At 46.9% G+C, this 16,361-nt stretch overlaps 1 protein-coding gene across 12 annotated transcripts in view; it reads right to left on the reverse strand.

Annotated features, from left to right (window-relative positions):
* LOC121293089 overlaps positions 1–16,361 on the reverse strand; it is a 219,927-nt gene that overhangs the window by 178,875 nt on the left and 24,691 nt on the right. For all 12 annotated transcript variants that reach the window (XM_041215688.1, XM_041215699.1, XM_041215693.1 and 9 more), the window contains 3 exons: positions 4,760–4,858; positions 4,466–4,654; positions 3,142–3,240 (listed from right to left, as the gene is read on the reverse strand). In XM_041215688.1, the coding sequence (XP_041071622.1) occupies positions 3,142–3,240; positions 4,466–4,654; positions 4,760–4,858 (387 nt within the window). The remainder of the gene's footprint in view (positions 1–3,141; positions 3,241–4,465; positions 4,655–4,759; positions 4,859–16,361) is intronic.

Here is a 16,361-nt window from a genome sequence, read left to right on the forward strand (position 1 = left end):
TGCTGTCGCTCTGCTGGACCAAAGCCCTACCACTGAAGCTGTGTGCGGATTCATCTCTCCCTCCTTCACCACCTCCATTGCATTAGGACCCTAACAAAGGCATCATTGAGCCCTCGATCCATATCTGCTTTTACCTTCTTTCTGAAAGGAAATATTGAAGACATTAATGATTCAAGGGGCAAGAAAGTGAAGCTCAAAGGATGGCATGTTTGGAGACTGTAAGGGTCCATAGTTATTCCTGTCCTACTTGCATGGAGGCTGATGCTGTCTTGTACCTGAGACACTAGCACACATCGAGGTGACCAAGATAGCATCGCAGATATGAAACATCTTGAGACCTGCATGAGATGCTAAAGTTTAAGTGAGATGAGTGACCCAACCCAGCTCTGCGCTTCAATCTCTGATGTGGCATAGCAATAACCAATCAGTTGCTCATGGTCAATGAGTGGATGCCCTTTGGCCCATTAGGAGTGTCACATCTGGTGAACATGGGACAGGCCTTCATTGATGGAATGCCATCCATGACACAGCTGTATCTCCCTCACTATTGCCTGCATTCCCAAATTCTAATTCCTATGTGTTACACTTGAGATGCAGCGACTGTGATGTGTAGCCACTGAGTTCTGAGTAACCCTTTAACAGTGCTCATGAAGCCATTGGCTTTAAGTGGCTTTCATCGTAAGGAGGTCTTTCTCCTTTCTTTCTGAGCAGACTCCTGCTCACTCCATGACAACAAGAGGTTAGAGGGCTACCCCAGAAAGACTCCCATTGTGTCCGTCCTTCTCTCTCACTGGCATTCCACTGCCTTCCCTCCCCCTTGCTCTCATTGTGTTCATCCTCCCCTTTCACTGACATTCCATCGCCTTCACTCTCTGTTGCCCCCATCGCGTTTGTCAAACTGACCCCTGCCTCACAGCCCACCCCCGGTTGAATGCTAGTCTCTGAAAGTGGAGGCCTGCATGAGTGCCACAGCACAGTGGTGTTCCTCGGAACAATGAAAGCAAAGCGAATGAGTAGTCCAACCCTACAACTCCAAATTAGTGGCATTCATCTCAACGAGACCAGTACAGCTCTATGACAGATATGTTCCACTCACCCCAAAGCTACCAGCAAACTGAGGTCTGACTTGTGCACGCCACCCTTTTTCAAATGGGTTTGGCGCCGATGTAATTTCTCACTGGCATGATGGGAGATTAGAAGGTGTGCCAAGATTGTGGCGAGCAGCTGTTTTAATGAGCATTCATGACATGCTAATGAATGTAAAGGGCGTTTGCGCCACTAGTTGGCAGGAGAACTGGCCTACCATGAACACACCATCGAGAGAATTGTGACTTGTTTTTACAACGGCAGACTTACAACTTTTTGCCTTCCATTGGATTCACCACTCCCGCCGACCACGAAACCTGCCACGGGCTGGATGGGAGAATTCCAGCCAATATCTCAATTGCTGCTAATCTCATGTTTATAGAAGTTCATCATAACTTTCTTGCTTCTGTATTCTACACTTCCATTTATAAAGCCCAGGATCTGATATTCCCAGTTAACCACATTCTATACCTGCCCTGCCACCTTCAACAATTTGTGCACATATACCCAGAGGGTCTCTCCGTAACCCTTTTAGATGTACCCTTTAATTTCTAGTGCCTCTCCACTTGCTTCCTGGAAAAATATATCACTTCACATCTCTCTGCATTGAATATCAACCACTATTTGTCCCCACATTTCACCAGCCTATGTCCTCTTGAAGTCTATCACTATCCTCCTCAGCATTCAAAATATTACCACATTTCATGCCATCTACAAATTTTGACATTGATAGCTTTACACTCTAGTGCAAATCATTCATTTATATTAAGAAATGCAAGTGCCTGTATTGAGCCCCGGGAAACCCCACTGTATACCTGCTTGCAACCCAAGAAACAATTGTCCATCATGACTCCCTGTTTCCTGTCACTCAGCCAATTTCATATCCATACTACCACTGTCCCTTTTATTCCATGAGCTTCAGCTCTGCTGGTGTAAGGCAGTGGCATTTTATCAAATGTTTTTTGTATATCCTGGTACATCAACCATATTACCCTCATCAACCCTCTCAGATATCTCATAAAAAGCTCAAAAAAGCTGAACAATCTGTTTGCTACTCAGGTTTACTGCTTCAGTGACTATTTCATTTTCCACCCAATAATGGATTGAGGCTCTGACACTTTTCAGGGTTTGAGCACCTTCCATCATGTTATAATAATTCCCCCTTCCATTGGCCCACTGGTTCAGGCAGTGTGTAGATGAGTCCTCCGGACCAGGAAGCTGACAGGATTTGGCTGGAATAATCTCAGAGGTTGTAATTTCTTCACCATGGCCAGAATCTTACATCAGTTGGGCAGGCGTGTGCCTGACCTAACGCATGTGGAATTGCACGAAATGACATTGAGCGTGCATCCTGACATCATTGTGCATGCAATCAATATTGAAGTCGGCGGGCATGCAAGGGAATTGGAGCCGCGCCCACGGACAATTAAAGGGCCAATTAAGGCCATTAAAAACCCTATTGTCTATGATTTTAGTTTGCCCATGCAATTTTCACACTGATCGCATGGGAAAAGTGGGTAGGCAGGCAGCCCGTTTTTAACAAAACCTCATTCAAGGGCGGGCTGAAATGTCCGGGGTGAGATATAATTAAAACAAAATCTGGGGACTGATGTTCTTTTGAGTTCTGTTGTCAGGAGCTTGAATGTGTTACATAGACACAGTTTGATGTACTTTTCTCTAGTCATTTAACCTGTACAGGTCTGCAGCTCCCAGAGGCAGCTCCGCAGAAGCTGTCTGCCTTCAGGAAGCTCCCTCGAAGTGCCCACCCACACCCTCACTTTTGTCGGCGCCCGCCCTCTTCCCGCGCCCCTCCGCAGAGCTGAGGCTTTCTCTGCGCACATTTCATGCTGGCTGGCTGTTAGTTTGCCAGCCAGTGTGAAAGTGTGTTTGGGGACCAATCACGGGAGGAAGCGCATGCCAAGTATGAAATTCAGGCCCACTGATACCAAAGAATGTAAAGGGAAGATATTCCCCAGGTAATATTCCATGTCAGTTAACTGTACAATTCCTTCCATCTCCAAATGGTTATCAACATGGTATGTTAGGAATACTTACAGCTTTCTGTTTTAAAATACAGCGTTGAACCAGGGTCTTCTTCTTCAAAGGATGTCTTCACAAGAACAGTGACAATGTATGGAGTTGACTGATTCAGATCTGTTAAAGAGAAATAACCAGATATATTGGTGGCTTGGGTTCATCTTAAAGTGGAGATTGATATAATGTCAATGGGAAAGGAACCAAAGGTGACATGAGGACAACATTTTAATGCAACATCTGGACCGGATCTGAAATGTGCTGCCCTAGAATGTGATGGAGGCACTTTAAATTTTAGCTTTTAAAACGGAATGTGATTATTACACAAAGAGGGCCAGGGTAAACAGCCAGATTTGTGGGCCCTGATGAGTCGCTGTTGAAGTGAGCTGACATGGACACAAAGGGCTAAATAGCCTCCTTCTACCATTCTGATCATCAGAAGACAGGGCAGCAGCTTGCAGGATATCAAACAGGCATTGATTGAAATGAGCCTGTGGTCTAAAATGATGATATCATCACTTTCACAGCAATAGGCAGAACCATCCATGCAGCTGACAGCGGCTGCAGCTCTTCATGTAGATGGCACAGTTCATCTATTGCCCCTTTGGTGAAATATACTTTTCCCAAGCAAAGGTCCTCATTGGTATCTTAAGGTCTGCATGGCTATGATATCATTGGGGTTTGATTATGTTTATCTATTGTGCATCTTTTCCTGACAATGTCTCATTTTCCATTCTTCTATTTTGCAATGAACGTTTGCATTGTCCATTCAAATTTTAAACAGGGAGATTTCCACTGGGAATTCCAGAACTGGTCCCCCAAACTCGTAACAATCGTAAAGCACTTCTATCAGTCTTAGTTGATGCTGAATTGAATAGACATGTCTTTTAACTCAAACACACAATTGGAGCACAAGTCACAGGCCATTGGCACTCTAACAAACTTCCTTTCTTTTGATCTTTATTTTAATAATCTCTCTGCTGCATCACATGCACATTTTGAGAAAGCCTCAATTAAAACCTCAATGCTGCCAATATGGGACAGAAACCTGGTGGAAGTGGGTCCTGCTCCAGAATCCATCTCCAAGGTTGTTGGTTCCCTATATTTCAGTCCCAAACTCAGCAGAAATTGCAATCAAATTTGAGATGATTGAGGCAAAAGATCGCAAGATCGAATTCAAACGTTTCATTGCAGATGTCTTTATTTGTGAGGGATCTTCACACGTGCTTACGCTCACCCCATCCCAATCTCAACAGGATGCCCCACACCAGCCCACCCCCTCCCCCCAAGTTGAAATGTCCCTTATTTTGTTCCTCAGAGTTGGTCACACTGACCATGCCTTTACCTGTGAGGGTCACACTGGTATTTGGAGGGAAAACAATTATATTCTTCATGGGTCTGTCACTACCAGAGGGGCCATAGTTAATGGAGTAGGACAAAACCAGGGCAGCATCTGAGATGGATGGATCCCAGCTAATCACAGCAGTAGATGAGGTTATATGGGAAGCCTGGATGTTGCTGAGGAATCTCGAAGCTGCCAATAAAACATAGCCTCAGTTAGATTGAGGAAAAGATTTCAGTTCTCCAACTGTGAGAGAAAAATAATTTTACACTAGTTATAATGTTTGTGAATACATACGTGGGAGAGTAGTGACATTAAGAGACTGGGAGCTGAGTGTCCAGTTAAAGGGAGAGTCACATTGAATGTACATGGTGTAAGTTGTGCCTGGTTCCAAACCTTAAAAGAAATACCTATAGTTAAATACAACTACCAGAATGCTGTGGGAATAATCACACAAGTTTTTAAGCAGGAACATATATTTGTCTATATTTACTTCTTAAACTCCCTTTCCTCATTCATGACTTACAGCACAGGCATGTCAATTACAACCATGTTTGGGGGCAATCCGATTGGTCATATATCAATGCTGCTCTTGAGCAAGGTGTAGAGCAGCCTGGGAACAACCCAGGCACCTTTATCAGAAAGTGACTGGCTGACATTTGCTGCTTTCCTTGGACTATCTTCTTGTTTTCAGGTACCACAGGCGCATGTAAAGATGTGTTATTGAGCTGTCAGCCTTTAAGTAGTAAGTGAGCTGGGTGGTGGGTGGGAGTTACGTTACGGGTGAAGGGCTCCAATTTCAGCTTCTTTGAAGCTACTGGTCTGCTTTTACTACTCAATGAGGCTGACAGGTTTACACTTATTCCGTGCTTCATGTGGGATCTCCCACACCTTCAGTCACAGTGGAAAACAAAGTCAATCCCTTGATTCCACACACCATGGGGGTCAATTTCCCTGGAGTTTCTCCCCTTCACTGTCATGGCTCTGGCAACAACTAGGCAACTAGCAGGAACATTGTCTACACCATATTTATGAGATTTACATAGTTCCCCTACCAAATTTGTAAGTGAGAACATCATTCTCTCTGATGTTTACCCCCAGAGGGTGTCACCTCCCTTACTGGGCTATGATTCACACTGCAATACCTTGTCCAGGAAGCCACAATCCATGGTTGAGGCAAAATTACAAAGACTAGATTAGGAGCAAGATCCATGGATGATTTTCCTCCCTTAACTTGGGGCCACTGTGGCCAATTGCAGACCCCCCAAGAGCTGCTCTGATAGAAATAAGCAACAATGACTTGAATTTCGATGGCAGCTTTCATGGCATCAGGATACCCCAAAGTGATATACCACCAATGATATACTTCTCAAGTGGAGTCACTGTTGTAATGTAGGAAATGCAGCAGCCAATTTGTGCATAGCAAGCTCCCTATTATAGCAATGAGATATTGGCCAATCTGTTTTGGTGATGTTGGTTTAAGTATAAATATTGGCCAGGAATTGGAGATGATGATGCCTGGCTCTGCTTTGTAATAATGCCGTGGGATCATTTACATCCATCAGAGAGGACAGACAAGCCTTGGTCTCTTCTTTGCACTGACAGTGCAGCACTCCCTCAGTACTCTGCTAGAGGGTCAGCCTTGCTTTTGCGCTCAAGTCTCTGCACTTTGATGAACCTGCAAGTTTCTATCTCAGAGCTGAGACTGCATCCAGAGCCGCACCTGGCACACACGGTCTTGGCTGAGATCTAACTCGACACAGACTGAAGGATGAACCAGGAAACTTCCTGTGCTGAACAGGTCAAAACTTGTAACTTTACTGTTACATTTTTAGGGTGGCTGAACTCGTAAGCTGATGTGTGACCCTGTGCTCGGTGAGACATTACCGTATAGGGAGCAGGTAGGTTTACATTGGAACCCACCTTGTCTGCTGGCTAAAAAGTGGCTGATAAGTAGGCATGTTTTCTCACCTGAGGCTTGGTAGCTGACAAGAACTGAGAGAAGTTTAAAAAGCAAAAAACTGCGGATGCTGGAAATCCAAAACAAAAACAGAATTACCTGGAAAAACTCAGCAGGTCTGGCAGCATCGGCGGAGAAGAAAAGAGTTGACATTTCAAGTCCTCATGACCCTTCAGCAGAACTGGGTGAATCCAAGGAGAGGGGTGAAATATAAGCTGGTTTAAGGTGGGGAGGGCGGTGCGGGGGGTGCCGGGGGGTTGGTGTTGCGTGGGGGGAGAGAAGTGGAGGGGGGTGGTGTGGTTGTAGGGACAAGCAAGCAGTGATAGGAGCAGATAATCAAAAGATGTCACAGACAAAAGAACACAGAGGTGTTGAAGTTGGTGATATTATCTAAAAGAATGTGCTAATTAAGAATGGATGGTAGGATACTCAAGGTATAGCTCTAGTGGGGTGGGGGGCATAAAAGATTTAAAAATAATGGAAATAGGTGGGAAAAGAAAAATCTATATAAATTATTGGAAAAAACAAAAGGAAGGGGGAAGAAACAGAAAGGGGGTGGGGATGGAGGAGAGAGTTCAAGATCTAAAGTTGTTGAATTCAATATTCAGTCTGGAAGGCTGTAAAGTGCCTAGTCGGAAGATGAGGTGCTGTTCCTCCAGTTTGCATTGGGCTTCACTGAAACAATGCAGCAAGCCAAGGACAGACATGTGGGTAAGAGAGCAGGGTGGAGTGTTAAAATGGTAAGCGACAGGGAGGTTTGGGTCATTCTTGCGGACAGACCGCAGGTGTTAGTCTACTGTATTCGTTGCTCCCAAAGTGGTCTCCTCTACATTGGAGAGACCAAACGTAAACTGGGCGACCGCTTTGCAGAACACCTGAATGACCCAAACCTCCCTGTCGCTTGCCATTTTAACACTCCACCCTGCTCTCTTGTCCACATGTCTGTCCTTGGCTTCCTGCACTGTTCCAGTGAAGCCCAACACAAACTGGAGGAACAGCACCTCATCTTCCGACTTGTCACTTTACAGCCTTCCGGACTGAATATTGAATTCAACAACTTTAGATCTTGAACTCCCTCCTCCATCCCCACCCCCTTTCTGTTTCTACTCCCTTCCTTTTGTTTTTTCCAATACTTTATATCGATTTCTCTTTTCCCACCTATATCCATTATTTTTAAATCTTTTATGCCCCCCCACCCCAACTGGAGCTATACCTTGAGTGTCCTACCATCCATTCTTAATTAGCACATTCGTTTAGATAATATCACCAATTTCAACACCTCTTTGTTCTTTTGTTCTTTTGTCTGTGACATCTTTTGATTATCTGCTCCTATCACCGCTTGCTTGTCCCTACAACCACACCACCCCCCTCCACTTCTCTCCCTCCACACAACACCCGCACCCCCCCAACCTTAAACCAGCTTATATTTCACCCCAAACAAAAACAGAATTACCTGGAAAAACTCAGCAGGTCTGGCAGCATCGGCGGAGAAGAAAAGAGTTGACGTTTCGAGTCCTCATGACCCTTCGACAGAACTTGAGTTCGAGTCCAAGAAAGAGTTGAAATATAAGCTGGTTTAAGGTGTATGGGGGGGGGGGCGGAGAGAGAGAGAGAGAGAGAGAGAAGTGGAGGGGGGGGTGTGGTTGTAGGGACAAACAAGCAACTCAAGTTCTGTCGAAGGGTCATGAGGACTTGAAACGTCAACTCTTTTCTTCTCCGCCGATGCTGCCAGACCTGCTGAGTTTTTCCAGGTAATTCTGTTTTTGTTTTGGATTTCCAGCATCCGCAGTTTTTTTGTTTTTATCTTTATATTTCACCCCTCTCCTTGAATTCAACCAGTTCTGTCGAAGGGTCATGAGGACTCGAAACGTCAACTCTTTTCTTCTCCGCTGATGCTGCCAGACCTGCTGAGTTTTTCCAGGTAATTCTGTTTGAGAGAAGTTTGATCGAAACTTTAACTAATGTGGCGAATCTTCCATGGAGAAATTATAATTTCATGTCAAATCAGCTGCAATTTGCTTGAAATTTCTGATTAAAATGTAATGGGTGCTTGTGTACACTTTTAATTCAAACTAATAATGAAATGCCCAGAGAAGCAGATCACATGTACCAGTGTGTGACCCTTCAATTAAAAGTTAATTAAGTTATATAAAGGACCGGTGCTGGTCAATTTACTGTTATGAAAACTACCTTCGGGCTGATTCTCAAGCTGCAATGCAGTGCACTGCTGATGTGCCCATTCCCAGGTGGAATCCATGCAACCATTTCCACTTAAAGCATCACAACCCCAATGGTTGTAATTAAATCCAGAACAGACATACAGTTCGCTGGGGGAATGGCAAAGATTTCACAAACCTCAGGCCTTCTGTGCTATTGATATTTTGCCAAATTAAACTTCAAACTACCTTCAGGTAGATTCTCAGGCTGCAGCTGAGTACAATGCTGATGTGTCCACTCCCAGATGCTTATTGCATCACATGCCCGTTGCTTAAACTTCCATCCAGCACAGGCAAAAAAAAAAGACAACGATTTCACAGTTTTATCCCAGGTGCTACATTCAAGACAGAAACATTATGATGGCAGAGTGTTTTAATCAGTTCTCTTTCTCATTGCTCTCAGGAGACTTAAGGATATATTGGGAAAAACAGGATAAATTGATCATTGGGATTTACAATGGAAATCTAGGGTGCTTCCTGTTGAAGGAAGGGTGTGGGGATGGGTACATCCTGGGAATAATGAAAAGGAGGATTTTTACCCAACTCCAACCATTGGAAATGTGACAATTTTTTTATCTTTGTAATTGTTTGGCCAAAAGCACCTCTTGATTCTTCATGCTAAAATTATCTATTCATTACATATATGGGGAGATAGTGGTATCGTGGTAATGTCAGTGGACTAGGAATCCAGCCCAGGCTAATGCTGTGCTGACATGGGTTCAAATCCCACCATGGCAGCTGGTGGAATTTTAATTCAATTGATGGAATTGAAAAGCTAGTCTCGGTAATGGTATGAAGCCGTTTTCGTAAAAATCCACTATTGCCCCGTCAGGGAAGGAAATCTCCTGGTCTTACATGTGACTCCAGACCCACAGCAATGTGGCTGACTCCTAACTGCCCTCTGAAATGGCAAGTCAATTGGTTCAAGGGCAATTAGGGATGCGCAACAAATACTGGCCTTGGCAGTGATGTCCACATGCCATGAAAGAATAAATTATATTACAGAATAAAGGGTTGTCCATTAACTTGGTTGGGGGCTTAGTTGGGTTCATTCATACAGATCAGGAAGGTCCTGTGCTTGATCGCCAGGATATGTTGAGTAGATCAGTTTTCTATAATTTATATTTTTGCTGCTGGTCTGGAGAGGGGAATAATCTCAGCCAGGCTCTTGGTCGCTACATAGGGTTCTGAACATGTGTGGATGTGAATCTTGAAATGAATGAGAGGAAAGATTGACTGGGGTACAATGGTCACCACAGAGTGGGAGTCTGTAGGTTCCTCACTGGGCCTGAACTTATCCGTGCCAGGCTCATGGTGAGAATTAGCTAGGCAGAGAGGACTTCCTATGGGGAAGCAGGATAGAAAGCTGGGGCAGAATTTTGCCCTTGTTGGGTGGGCTCGGTGGGGGAGGGCGGGAGCAGTCGGGAAGCCAACCACCGCCTGCGATTGGGTCATGACCGCGGTTTCACGCTGTCAGGCCAATTAAGGCAATGTAACATCAAAACAGCTGTGAGCCTACCACTGTCTCCACAGGAACCAAAGTGAAAAGTACCTCATTTTAAATTCGTAAGGTGAAAATGCTTTGTCTGGTGTCTGGTTAAATCTATGGATTGCTGTTGCCTTAATGGAGATTAGTTTGGGGATTTGCTGAAAATCATGACAATAGTAATTTGTAGCCTTGTGGTTGTATATTTTAACCTGTGTAAATTAATTAAATTCACAAATCAGACCACCAGCTCTCGAGGTTTTACATTAAACTAAATGAAACATTTTGAGTCGCATCTCAAACATAATACTTAAAATTGTAGGTTATGGCAGTTCTTTGAAGTTTCCCCCTGGAATTTTTAAATAATTCAGCTTTACCAACTGCATCGGTCATAACATGGCTGCAAACGAACATGTAGGCGCCAGGCGGGAGATGAGAGTCGGGTAGGCACTCAGCCCCCCCCTTTTTCCTATGAGTGCCTCATCGCCCTCCTGGAGGATGTGGCTGCTATAAGGGACACCCTTGTCCCCAGAGATGGGAAGAGGAGGCCACCACACCTCACAAAGAGGGAATGGGAGGAGGTGGCAGCCCAGGTAAGCAGCCACAACAAGGTGCGGCGCAGCTGGGTGCTGTGCCGGAAGAGGCTTAATGATCTGCTGCGCTCAGGAAGAGTGAGTACCATGTTGGTGTGGGTCAGTGTGATGAATTGTTTTGGGCTGGCCATTCCCCCTTGGAGCTCAGGGGTATTAGAGTCTGAGTGCCAACTGGCAATGATGCTGGAGCTGGCCAAGGGGGTGAGCCCTGGCTACTTGAACTCAGTGCCTTGCAGCTCAAGGGCCACAACCCAGATGTGCCCTGCAAGCTACTCCTCTGGTGGGGTTGGCCAGGCTGCAATGGCGCTGCAGTGGACTAATCAATGCTCCTCTGTCCTTTCAGGAGAAGACATCACATAACAATACTGAGAGGTTGTGGACTGACCGAGGACCCCCAAACCTCCTCATCCTCTCGAGATATGAGCAGGATGACTTGGAGCTCGAGAGGCGCCATGCACTTCGGTCAACCAGCCATGGAGAGGCTGGGGTGTCAGTTGAAGGTAAGAATGCAGTACACTGAGGTGAGAGTTTCAGATGGTGCAAACAATATTATGCAGTCTAATCAGTGATGGGACCCTCCAGATTGGATTCCTCATTGCTCATTGAAAGACGATGGCACCATGATGCACATCTCCATTGTCTTACCAGGGTGACTGGCATGCGCAGTGACAGTGCGATGATTTTAACTAATTAAATGTTCTTCTCCCTTAGATTTGCCACCAAGCAGCAAAGTGCAGCACCTCCAGACACTACTCCTGACCCCAGAGGACCACCATCCTCCAGAAGCACCTGCGTCACACCCACTCTCTGAACCAGGCACCAGTGCAGATATCAGCACCTCGGTGGGCATTAGTTCGGCTGTTGGTATCTCAGTGCACATTGGTGAGGGCACTTCACACTTGCTTGAGGTTCAGGCAAAGGCAGAGAGTGCCCAGGGTGCCGGCGGTCAGAGGACTGTTTAAGACCAAAATGATGCTCAGTTGAAAGCTGACGATGAGCCTCTGGAGTCATCCATTAGGCATCAGGTGCTGGATGTCCAGCGGGGTGTGCGGGACCATCTGGCAGAGATCCATGAGGGTATGCGTGCCTTGGTCCCGTTGCGGAGGAGTCCCTGCGGAGCATCAGCACTGTGTTGACCCTCATGGCCGAGCGCACTGCCTCCTCCTCGGAGACAGTGGCGACTCTCATGGAGACGCTGCTCCAGGAACAGAATCAGGGGTTCCTGGGGTTGCGCTCGGACCTGAAAGCCCTCACACAGGCACTGACCTCAGTTGGTCAGTGTCTGTGTGTGAGATGGATGAGGCACCCAGTATCCCAGCAAGGTGTCCATCCATTTATGGTGAGCAGGATGGTCCACAGTGGACTCACGTTGGCGCACAAGCTGCCTGTCGTCTCTGCGGGCTCCTCCCAGGGCACTCTGGATAATGGTAGCAGATCCTCCACCCCTCTGCCAATGACCATATAATCTGATGAAGCTGCGGCGACTTGGGAGATGCCAGCCATCCCTTCCAGGCGAGGACAGCACAGGACCCACCGGCCAGAGGACGACCGCCAAGGTCATCAAGGCCAACAGGACAGCATAGTCAGCAGGCTATCTCCAATGCCGGTGCCAGTGAAGTTGGGGGGTGGGGGGGCGGGTGCGGGAGGGGAGCACCTAGACGTAGCACCCTTAAACGTAAGTTTAAAGTACCTTAATCACAAGTGGGACTGGTCACAGGTGATCTTTTGTTCTTCCATTTTTTAATGGTGTGGCCATCAACACCTGATACTGTTCTGTTCATAGTCTGTGAGTGCCAACATTATATAACACTTCCTTTTGTGTTATTGGTCTGAGTATGCTTCATTTGTTCTGTAGGTGCAGGGTACACCAATATGTAATTCTGGACATGGGTGGCTTGAAACTTTATTGCACAGGCACTGAGTGTATCTTGGGGGCAAAGGAAAGGGTCATTTCTGAGACCCAGGATGGCGGCCGCAGCGCTGGCATGAGGTGGTAGTTCTTATATGGCAGCCTAGCTGAAGGAGCTTTGGATCAAGGCTTCCCCGGTGTCCCGGCCTCTCTGGAGGTTACGGAAGTTTGCCTCCACGCCCTCAGCATTCTCCTCACCGTGCTCCTCTTCTGACTCACTACTGAACTCATCAGCTGTGGCCTGTGGAGCTGCGTCAACATCCTCTTCCTCCAGTGGGTCCTGCCTTCCAGTGCCAGATTGTGGAGAGCACAACATGTAAACACTATCATGACACACGCTATGTGGGGTATTGTGGTGCAGCCCTTGAACAGTCCAGGCGCCTGAAGTGCATCTTGAGAAGGCCGATGGCTCTCTCTACCACAGCCCTTGTGGAGGCATGGCTCCTGTTGTACCGCTCCTCCGCCTCTGTTCTTGGGTGGAGGAGAGGCATCATGAGCTACCTTTTCAAGGGATAGCCCTTGTCATCCAGCAGCCGTCCATCCCGCCGGGCTGGAGCACCGAAGAGCCTCGGCACCTGGGGGTGTCTGAGGATATAGGCGTCATGGGATCTGCCAGGGTACCTTACACAGACTTGCAGAGTTTGCATCCTGTGGTCACACACCATCTGCACGTTCTTGGAGTGGAAGCCCTTCCTGTTAACGAAAGCACCGGGCTGACCCACTGGCACTTTGATGGCCACGTGCATATGTTCGATGGCACCCTGGACACGGGGGGAACGCAGAAATCGCTGCAAAGCCTATGGCTCGCTCAGCCTGGCTGGCCTCATCTGTACGGAAATTAAAGAAGCTCAATACTCACCTGAACGGAGCTTCTGTCATCAGCTTGACGCAACTGTGGACAGCTGATTGGGAGACTCCACACAGATCCCCCACTGACCCCTGGAAAGAGCCGGAGGCATTGAATTTAAGAGCCACTGTGACCTTCAGAACCACTGGCATGGGGTGTCTACCTATATAGTCGGAGCTGATCTCAGGCCTGATCATCAGACAAATGGAGCCACTGTCTCCTTTGAGAGGCAGAGCCTCCTTTGGCATTGCACCTCAAACATACTGAGATAGCTGCATTGCTGCCTGTAAATCCGGGCAGCAGGATAATGGCTTCTTCTGCGGCCCCTTCCACCTTGGACTCCCTGCTGGCCCTGTGCCCCTTGTGCCTCTCCCTCTCCTCCCACAGGTTGCTCCCTTGGAAGCTGCATAGGTACACCTGGCCTCCTGCCCCTTCTGGCCCTCTCTTCCTCCTCAGAGGAGATGCCTCCGGCAGAGACTACAAACCCCATCACCAGGGTAAGGAAAGGCTGTCTGATACCTGGAAAGGTCCACAAAGTCCGAATCCTCAGGGGGCCTTGGAGACAGCAGTGACGCATGGAAAGAATGAAGCCCTGAATAGAGATGAAGCTGCCAAGTACCACTAAGCAACCAGCTGCAAAGTATCTCCAAAACTCTTCACTGCTCATACTGGCAATGCTGCTGCCCCTTTTTAACACTCCCGTGGATGAGGTTTTGCAAATTGTGGGCTGCCCGTTTTGCCTGTGTGATGAGCAAGAAATCACATGGTAACATTAAATCGCCATCAATAGGGTTGTCAAGGGCCTTAAATGACTTCTTAATTAACAGTGGGTGTGGCTCCGACTCCGGCGTGCACCCAGCGACCAAAATATCGCACAAGTGCGCGATGATGTCAGGATGCTCACAAGATGTCATCACGACCATTTTACTCTCGTTCGGTTCAGGGCGCGTGTCCAGTTGACAAGCGGAAAATTCTGCCCCTGGTGACTTAATGATACCAAACTGCTTGTGTTTGCCATCACTTATGACCCCACTAGCAGATAGGAGTGGGCAGCACCCTGCAAAATACAATTTGGCGTTCTACTTTGATTTGTCTGAACAGTTACGGAACAATGCAGCATGAGTTGCACAACATTTGAAAGGCCTGTGACTCACTTCCACCTACAGCCCATTTGAATTAGGGTTCTCTCATACTTGGGAGGCAAACCTAGAGATATGGCTTTGCCAGTGACTGTCATCCATTTGCGAAGGAATCAACTGAACCTTTGACAAATTATCCAGTTTTATTGAAAATGAAACCATCCCTGTAACCTAAGAATGTTATCTAAACTGCTGGGAACTCAGGATGTACTTTTGGTATCCATTCTTGGAGTCTAAGTGACTTCAGATAAGGTCTGAAGTTTATTTGGTTATCAAGATGCAGCCTTCCTTTTGCCTTAAAACTTTCCAAAATGGCCTCCAGACTCAAAGCTTAGCCTCAAGGTAACGTTATCTTATCTACAGCAGTCTTACTTGTGGGTTGAGGGTGAACCCTCAGCCCTACCTCAGTGGTAGCACTGTTGTTCCTCAGTCAGAATATTGTGGGTTCAAGTTCCCACAGTGGAAAGCTCTCTGCTGGTTGGAGTCATACCTAGCACAAAGGAAGGTAGTTGTGTTTGTTGGAGGTCAATCATCTCAATTTCAGGACATAATTTCAGGAGTTCTTCAGGGTAGTGTCCTAGGCCCAACCATCTTCAGATGCTTCATCAATGACCTTCCTTCCGTCATAAGGTCTGAAGTGGGAATGTTCGCTGATGATTGCACAATGTTCAGCACCATTCGTGACTCCTCAGATACTGAAGCGGTCCATGTCCAAATGCAGCAAGACCTGGACAATATCTAGGCTTGGGCTGACAAGTAGCAAGTAACATTCTCGCCACACAAGTTCCAGGCAATGACCATCTCCAACAAGAGAGAATCTAACCACTGCCTCTTGACATTCAATAGCATTATCATCACTGAGTCCCCCCACTATCAACATCCTGGGGCTTACCACTGACCATAAAATGAACTGAACTAGCCATATAAATACTGTGGCTACAAGGGCAGGTCAGAGGCTAGGAATCTGACAGTGAGTAACTCACCTTCTGACATCCCAAAGTCTATCCACAAGGCACCAGGCAGGAGTGTGAATCAATACTTTCCACTTGTCTGGATGAGTGCAGTTCCAACAACACTCGGGAAGCTTGACACCATCCAGGACAAAGCAGCCCACCTGACTGGCACCCCTTCCACAAACATTCGCTCCCTCCACCACTGATGAACATTGGCAGTGATATGTGCCATCTACAAGATGCAATGCAAAAACTCATCAAGGCTCTTTGGACAGCACCTTCCAAACCCACAACCAATGCCATCTAGAAGGACAAGGACAAGCAGATGCATAGGAAGACCACCGCCTGGGAGTTCCCCTCAAAGCCACTCACCATCCTGACTTGGAAATATATCGCCATTCCTTCACTGTCGCTGGTTCAAAATCCTGGAACTCCCTCCCTAACAGCACTCTGGGTGTACTTAAACAACAGGGATTGCAGCTGTTTAAGAAGGCAGCTCACCACCACCTTATCAAGGGAAGTTAGGGATTGGCCATAAATTCTGGCATAGCCAGTGACGCTCACATCCCAGAAATAAATTTTAAAAAACTTCACAGACTTCAGTACAAAATTTCCTCTGAATCTGCAATGCAGCATTGAGAGAGGGATGCATTGACAGTGGAGCCATGGTTCAGGTGAAACCGTAAACCAAAGAACCATCTCTGCCCTCAGGTACATGTCAAAGATCCCACAACACTATTTTGACGAGGAGCAGGGCACCTCTTTCTGGCCAACATTCATCCCTCAACCAATATGA

Source organism: Carcharodon carcharias, chromosome 21 (genome assembly GCF_017639515.1).
Source record: "Carcharodon carcharias isolate sCarCar2 chromosome 21, sCarCar2.pri, whole genome shotgun sequence".
Classification (NCBI taxonomy): Eukaryota; Metazoa; Chordata; class Chondrichthyes; order Lamniformes; family Lamnidae; genus Carcharodon; species Carcharodon carcharias.